This window comes from Condylura cristata, unplaced genomic scaffold (assembly GCF_000260355.1).
Source record: "Condylura cristata isolate star-nosed mole 26May11 unplaced genomic scaffold, ConCri1.0 scaffold00035, whole genome shotgun sequence".
Classification (NCBI taxonomy): Eukaryota; Metazoa; Chordata; class Mammalia; order Eulipotyphla; family Talpidae; genus Condylura; species Condylura cristata.
The window spans coordinates 14,879,998-14,887,520 of NW_004567136.1; the positions used below are offsets into that span (position 1 = coordinate 14,879,998).

Below are 7,523 nucleotides of genomic sequence, written 5' to 3' on the forward strand. Positions count from 1 at the left end.
CGGGGGCCCCGCCGCGGCGCATGCGCGGGGGCGCCCGCTGCACCTGCCGGCTCCAGGGTCGGGCCTGCCGGTATTGGCTTCGCTTCCTGCAGGACTGGTTTTTCCCACTTGGGGAAAACGATTCCACTTACAGAGGTTTTATAAACACAAAAGAAATTGCTGTGCGTTAGCACCCGTGAGGGGCTTTAAAGGCGTGGCTGGACGAACCCTTCTCTCTAAAATACACATGAATTACTCGTGGTCAGTTTTTATCATTAAAAAAAAAATCCAAAGGCAAGAAAGATGCCTAGAACCCCACAAAATGTTTCAAGTGTTGTGAAGGAATATCAAATTCTGAAACGGAAGAATATGAAAGACCGAGCTCTATCATCGATTTAAACTTATCCACGAGGCCCTCCCTCCCTGGTGGCCCAACGGGTTAAGCTCTCCGCAGCCACAGCAGCACGAGTTCCCTCCCCGGCCAGCGAGGAACCCCAGGGGCGCAGCAGACCTCTCCTGCCTCTCCCTGCCCCCTCAGCAGTGTCTCTCCGTCCGTCTGCCTGTTCTGTGCCCCAGTTTGTCTCTGGTGAACCCTCTCACCCCCACTCCTCTGGCCTGTAGCCCAGTCCTTGTGTGCATAAATAAATCTTTAAAAATATTTTTATACAAACCAGATCTCACCACTCTCCAGGTCACGGGCTTCCGGGGTGTTAGGGATAAAGCCCCCCCAAACATAACATGTCGAAGATGCTCTGCCCTCTGCTGCCGCCTCGTCCCAACCCATCACCCCACCAGCCACTCCCTGACTCCAGCCACAACCGACTTTTCCTTCTGGAAGCCTCACACGACACTGTGCCTGTCCTGCTGTCCAGGGCTCCCCCTTTGGCACACTGGGCCCCAGCTGGCAATGGTGGCCTGTTCACGCTCAGCCCCACTGCCCTGAGGCACGCTGGGTGCTTAGCTGCCTCCCTGGCCGCCCCAAGACCGAGGCTCCGGCACGCAGGACAGGGAGCCACAAGGAGGCAGCTCCTCCACCAGCCCAGGCCAGGCGAGGGATCACAAGGCTGAAGAGATAAGGGGAGAGCTGTGACCTGTGGCTTCAGGTGGCCTGGCCCGAGGGCGACCCCCAAGCCCCCCAGCCATGAGCGGAGCCCGGCCCCAGTGAGCAGGAAGGTGAATCAACGCCTGGACCACACTCGCCGTCTGGAAGCACATCAACCGGTCGACTCCCGGCAGCAGCCGGGCTGACTTCTGCCTGGGCAGACCCAGGCCGGGCCTTGGGCAAGCCCCTAAGTGTGGGAACACACCCCGCTCCACGGGCCAGGCCCGCCTGTCCACTCTGGAGCCTGTGTCCAGGCCCTGCCATGGCCGGGGGGCAGGGCCGGGGAAGCGTGGGCTTTGCTTCCGCAGCTCCGGAGCGGGGCCTGGCCCTGCCGCTTGCTCCCTGGTTCTCAGCCAGTCCACTTCCACTGGGCGAGCTGGCCTGTCTGGGGTCCTCTTCTCCACTGTAGTGTACACGTGGAAGCAGGACAGCCGCAGCGTGGATCGTGGACTTTGAGGCCTGCCTGCCCGCCACTAAGTTCCTCTCCTGGACCTACTGTCCCCAGCCTCTGGGCGTCAGCCACAGGGTGTTGAAGGCCCAGGCGGCAGGGGGCGACACGACCTCCGAGAAGGGGCACGGTGCTTTGCACCATCCTCCAGTCCTGCCTGGGTAGCACTGCCTTCATGGCCAGCTGGGGCTGTGTGTGGACTCTGGAGGACTTTGTTGCGACTTCACCGCCCACGCCAAACAGGGGCCCCGGCGTCCCTCCCCCTCTGGGGCATGCGGGCTTCTACGAGGCCTTGCCACCCGCCAGGGCACAGCCACGCCCACAGCAAGGCCAGTGCACGGCCACCGGGCACCAGGTCCTGGCGTCCAGTGCCCACCCAGAGCGGCCAGGGGCTTCAGAGAAATCCTTTCCTGACGTTTATTCATAAGAAAGTTCTCAGTACAAAATGGCAATGAGGGGGGAGGGGCCCACGGGGGAGGGGCATGGCTGTGGCCTCCTGGGTGAGGAACAGAAGCCCCAGGGCTGAGGCCAGGAGGCCCCGCTGCTCTCCTGCTCTGCACCAAGCCTGGCTCCCTCCCACTCCCAGGGAGCTCACCCGGAAGCTTCCGGAAACCAGGCTGTGCTCAGGGCCAGGGCCATGGAGAAAGGGCTGGGTGCTGAGGCTCACGCCCAGCGAGGGGTCCTCGCTGCCCACTGTGGTCCCGGGCTTGGGCGGGCACAGGTTCTCAGAGGGTGCCCCGGGGCAGGGGAGCAGCAGGCAGGCGTGGGGGCCCGTGGAAGCTGAGGAGGACGGAGGAATTCTCAACAGGGCTGGCGGGCGGGCGAGGCAGGTCACCTCCTCCCTAGCTCAGTCGTCCTGGAGGAAGGCGAGAAGGAGTAAGGGGCATCAGACACCCAGGCCGGACGCCGCCCTGGAGAGCCTGAGCCTGGCCCTGGCCGCCGGCCGCAGCTGGCCCGGGAGCTGCCCGGCTGAGCCGCGGCTTCGGCCGAGACCCGCCTTCCGGCGCAAGCGGGAGCCCAGAGCTGCGCCCGCCTGCCTGCCTCCGCTGGCGCTCTGCGTCACCCGCAGCACGGCCCGTGCGCCCGTGGCTCTGCGCTAAACGCCCGTCCGGGGCCTTTTGGTAACTCACACCGCCGGGCACACCTCGGGGCGGCACCCAACTGTGCCAACAGGCCGAGGGTCCGGAGGCGGCTGACGCTTCGCAGAAAAGTAAAAGCGCAACCACTGTCGAGGCAGGTCAGGGCCCGGGCAGGAGCCAGACCCAGGCTGTCGAGGCCCCCCGGCCCCCCGCCTCTGCACCCCCCGCGCAGTGCCCTCTGTCTCCCAGGAGGGAGGGTCCCCGCTGACCCAGCGACTGACACGCTCGGGACGCCACCGCAGCCGGGGGCCGCGGGTCGGCTGCCTCCGCCTGGCGCCCCCAAAACCCGCCAGAGACAAAGCCGCCCCCAGGGCCCGCCGCCCGCGCATACCCACTCCTCGTCCTCCGCCCCGTCCCCCTGTTCGCGGGCCTCGGCCGCGGCCCCCTCCGCAGACTTCTGGGCCATGATGTTGTCTGTCCAGGACGCCCCTGTCTTCGCGTCACCAGCAAAATTACACCTGGTCACGGTGCCAGCGTCGAGTTTGGCCAACGAATCTGAAAGAAGGGGAGGAGGTGAAGGCCTCTCTCACCGCTGGACCGGTGGGGCCATCTGCCGGCTTCCCCAGCCTGGGCGCGGTCGGGACACCTGGGTGGGGGCCCCAAGCCACGACGTGGAGGCCCCAAGCTTGGGCAGCACCCCAGGACCCGGAGTGTCCCCCGAGGGCTCAGGGCACCGTCTGGGCCTTGGGAGTGAGTCTCGAGGGGCGCGACTCCAGGGAACGGGCCGGGCTCCGCCACGCTCTCGGGCAGAAGCCCGAGCCCCGGCCTCAAGGGGCCCCTCAGGCCCCGCTGCTCACCCAGGAAGGGGCCGTCGCCGCGAGTCTTCAGGCGCAGCCCGGCCCCCAGCTCCAGCTCCAGCGCCTCCACGTCCGCCTCGGGCGCCCAGAAGGCCACGGTCCGCTCGGGGGCGAGGTGCGCCGTCAGCGCCAGCAGCTCCGGCTTGTGCATCAGCTCCGCCAGCGCCTCGGCCGCGAGCCTGTCCGTGTCCCCCTTGGCCTCCAGCTCTGCGGGCGCAGGCGCACAGGGCGGTGAGCAGGTGCCGGGAGCAGCGGGCTCCCGGAGGGGTCACAGCCTCCTCCAGGGAGGACTGGACGCTGCCCCGGGCTCTCACTGTGCAGCGCGGGGCGGAGGGGTCCAGGCGGGCTCTGGGGCCAGGCTGCCGGAGCAAGCGTGGCCTCGCACAACTGCGTGACCTCTCGTGGCCTCGCACAACTGCGTGACCTCTCGGCCAGCAGATAAAGTGACTGACACGCCTCTGCGTGTGCCGACATTGTACTTTTATGTCATGGAGGCAAAAACCAAAGTTCAGGGAGGTAAAGTAACTTCTCTAAGGTCACACAGGCTGCAGAGGAGGCAGAACTGAGCCCCCCACCCTGCCCCCCACTGAGACCAGGGGCCAGGCAGGGTTCTCTCCAGGGTGGGCGCTGCTGGAGCCAGGAGCAGATGGGGGGGCGGGGGTGGGGGGTGAGTGAAGGCACAGACGGGGCGCGGCCTGCTGTCCCCCACCTTGGCGGGCTCTCAGGCTTAGCCAGGGTCCCATCAGCCCCACCTGCAGACCCTGCAAGCCCCACACAAGCAGATCCGGGGGGCCCACTTACCTACAGCCACGCAAAGCCTCCCCTCCTTCCCTTGCTCGAAGAAGCTGGGGTCCCTTTCCTCCATCAAGCCAATTCCTCTGCCTGGGCCCCAGACCCCACCCCGCCCTCCAGATCTCTCCTCAACGAGTTGCCCACTCTGGCCTGGCCACCGGCCTCCGGGGCCCCCAGCCCCCAGCATCGCACCGTGCCCGGACCTCACTGGGGGGGGCGGCACCACCTGTCCCCCGCGCCCCTCCCGGGCCTCAGGGCACACACACCTCCCAGCCCTGCCGCCTGGCCTGCTGAAGGCCAGCCAGGCCTCAGATGCAGGGGCGGGGCGGCCTCAGACATGGGGGCCGGGGAGACGGGGCAGGCAGGACCCAGCCCCGGGGCGTCCCCAGGCCGGCGGGGGGGGGGGTGGCGGACACCTACTGTAAGATGACATGAGGAAGCCGGTGTTCACCTTCCGGGTGTCGCTGAAGTTGGGCTCGATCTCGTGCCCCTTGGGGTCGAACTTGCGGCGATGGACGCGGCTGGGCCTGATGTACAGCACGTAGTAGCGCTCCTGGCGGCAGGCAGAGGGGGCGTCACCCCAGCCCGCCACCCCCAAGGAGCGGGGGCCGGCAGACCGTGCGGGGCGGCGAGGCCGCGCTCAGCCAGACAGACGCCGGCGCCGCTGTGAGGGGAGAGGCGGGAGGGCGGCGCAGCCGTGGACGGCGGCCCAGGGCCTCTGCGCGGCTCTCACGGACCCTCCGACAGGTGCGGCCAGTCGCTCCCGGTGCCCCGCGGAGGGCCCGGGCGTCCACTTCCCGCAAGGCTGCGAGGGTCCCTGACGAGCGGCGCCAGCACCGGAGGGCCGAGGGCCCGTGGCGCTGCCCGCTGCTCTGGTCAAAGCTGGTGGAGGACAGGGAAGACACCGGGGAAGCCCAGACCTGGGGCTCGGCGCGGAGCCTGGGACGGTGTCGGGAGTGAGCCAGGCCCGTGTGCACTCTGCGGGCCCGGGCCCGGGAGGCCGCAGAAGCCCGGGCTGGGCCACAGGTGGGCCTGGCTGGAGGCCCGGGGCTGGCACCGGGGCTGCGGGTTCCCTGGCAGACGAGGGAATCGGGAAGGGTCCTTGAGGTGCCCCCAGGAACTACCCTGGCAGCCGGGGCAGGGGGCACTGCAGTGTTCGTCAGCACAGGCGGCACATGGGCCTCCGGGGTGAGGGCGGAGGAGGAAGCCGGGACAGGGCAGGCGGCACGGCCAGAGGGCAGCGGGAGCAGGCGGGCGGGGGACAGCGGGGGCCACAGGCCTGCGGCGGCCGGGCCAGAGCCCCTTTCCAGGGAGGGGCTCAAGAGGCACATTTGGAGAGGGCCCGAGGGACACTTCGTGGCCAAGGGCCAGTCAAGGGCCGTCCAGCACGGAGCTCCCGGGGCTCGGACAGTGGTGCTGCGGGTTCCAGACCCGTGGCTGGGGCAGGACTGGGCTTGGAGGCTCCAAATGCCGCCGTCCGGTTCCCAGGCCTGCGTGGAGCTTCGTGGTGCAGCATCCAGGCAGGGACTGCGGCGCCAGGCCAGACCCTCCTGATGGGCCAGGCCCGGCCCCGCAGAGCACCAGAAGGCAGAGGCTGCTGACCCACACTGACCATCCTGGGCGCCCCACAACTGGCTCCTGAGCACGTCCAGCGGCACCCCCCAAGTCATGGATGGACTGTCCCGTACGGGGGGACACTACTGGGTTGGGGCTTCCCGGGAATGTGGAAGAAGCCTCCCTCTGGCCGCTGTGGTGGACAGGGGTCACCATGAGCATGCAAAGCTGGGGACTCTGAGGGCACCCCTGGGTCACTGAGAGCAGCCTGGGAGGAGGTGCTCTGAGAAATTTTGCAGCTTTGGGGCCCCAAGACCCGGCCCAGGCATCCCAAAAGATAATAATGATCCAGAAGGCGAGACCTCTCCAGCCTGCTGACCCGCCCACCACAGCATGGTCCATCTCCAAGGGGCCCTGAAGCTGGACCCTCCCTGGACTGCTGACTGGCCCAGAGGTCTCCCAGTGGACGGGCGGGCACCTGTGAAGCCAGCTGTGGGGCTTGGCCGGTGCCCTGTGTGTGCCAGGACCGGCCCCTGCCGGGCACCCCACGCTCTCCACGCTGGTCAATGCCAGCAATGCTGACCAGTCAGCTGCCCGTCCACAGCGTGTCGGCCAGGCCCTGGGCCCCTCTGAGCTGGGGCAGAGTCCACTGTCTGTGTCATGGCCACAGGCCATGCATGTTCAGGACTTTGCCAAAAGAAAAACATGGACCCCGCAGAAAGAAAAAATGCTGGTACAAGTGACCCCAGACTCAAGTGTCATTTAACTCCAGGGCGCCCCGGGGGCACAGGACTTCCCAGAGGCTGAGTGGGCACCCAGCAAGGGGCGCTCTGTGCACTGCTCCCACGCAACACCCCCAGCTCAGCCTCGGACCTGGGACGGCAGGAACCACTGGGCCAGAGCAGAGGAGCGTGCCGGCTCCCTCGCAGCTGCCCACGCAGGAGACGGCCCCGGGCCGGCCCAGGCTTCCTGGCACTGACCTGACCCTGACAGAGCGGCAGGGCCCGAGGGCTCAGCTCCGGCCCCAGCAGACCCCGGCGCTGCTGCTGGCGCTGCTGCTGGCGAGGCCCTCACTGTCCCTCCCACGGGCGGCTCACCAGCCTCCGTGAGCCCCTCAAGGAAAAAGCTGGACCCCAAGTCTTGTCCTGGTGGAGCCCGCAGAGCTGCTGAGGAAGCCCCTCACCTTCCTGCCGTGGTCATCCGTGATGCTGTGGCGGGACACGTCCACCAGCTCCCCCTCCAGCAGGACGCCCGTCCCCCTGTGGGGGAGGGGACGCCGGGGTCAGCGGGCCCGTCTCGGAAAGAGCCACTGGCCACGTCCACGGCCTGGGTTGGAGTCTGCGGGTGGCTCAGGTGGGCGCCAGGTATCTCCCCACCCCCTGGCGCCCCTCGCTGGGGCCTGCGCTCCTGGAAGGCCGGAGGCGGGGTGTGGGGTGTGGCGGGGGGAGTCAGGACCTCCTGGGGCTGCTTCCGAGCTACAGAGGGGGTAACAGCCCCGCACTGATGAGGTAAGATCAGGTACTGGAGGTGCTCGGTGGCTGCCAGGACTGCGTAAGGAGCAAGGACCTCACCTTCCTCCTCCGTGAAGTTGGGGGGCGGGGCTGCCCTAAATGCTCTTCCCTCCACCTGTCCTAAAGCAGGCCATGCCCATGGTCAGCGCTGTGACCACCAAGAGGGCAGGGCCCCCCACGGAGGGGCTGGCCCTACTTCTG

At 67.8% G+C, this 7,523-nt stretch overlaps 1 protein-coding gene across 1 annotated transcript in view; it reads right to left on the bottom strand.

Annotated features, from left to right (window-relative positions):
• Window positions 1–7,070, bottom strand: part of LOC101635494 — a 23,871-nt gene extending 16,801 nt beyond the window's left edge. Inside the window, exons 1-4 of the mRNA XM_012732762.1 lie at window positions 6,995–7,070; window positions 4,678–4,810; window positions 3,466–3,672; window positions 3,000–3,163 (exon numbers count right to left, since the gene is read on the bottom strand). Coding sequence (XP_012588216.1) covers window positions 3,000–3,163; window positions 3,466–3,672; window positions 4,678–4,690 — 384 coding nt within the window. The 5' untranslated portion in view covers window positions 4,691–4,810; window positions 6,995–7,070. The remainder of the gene's footprint in view (window positions 1–2,999; window positions 3,164–3,465; window positions 3,673–4,677; window positions 4,811–6,994) is intronic.
• Window positions 7,071–7,523: the final 453 nt, after the last annotated feature.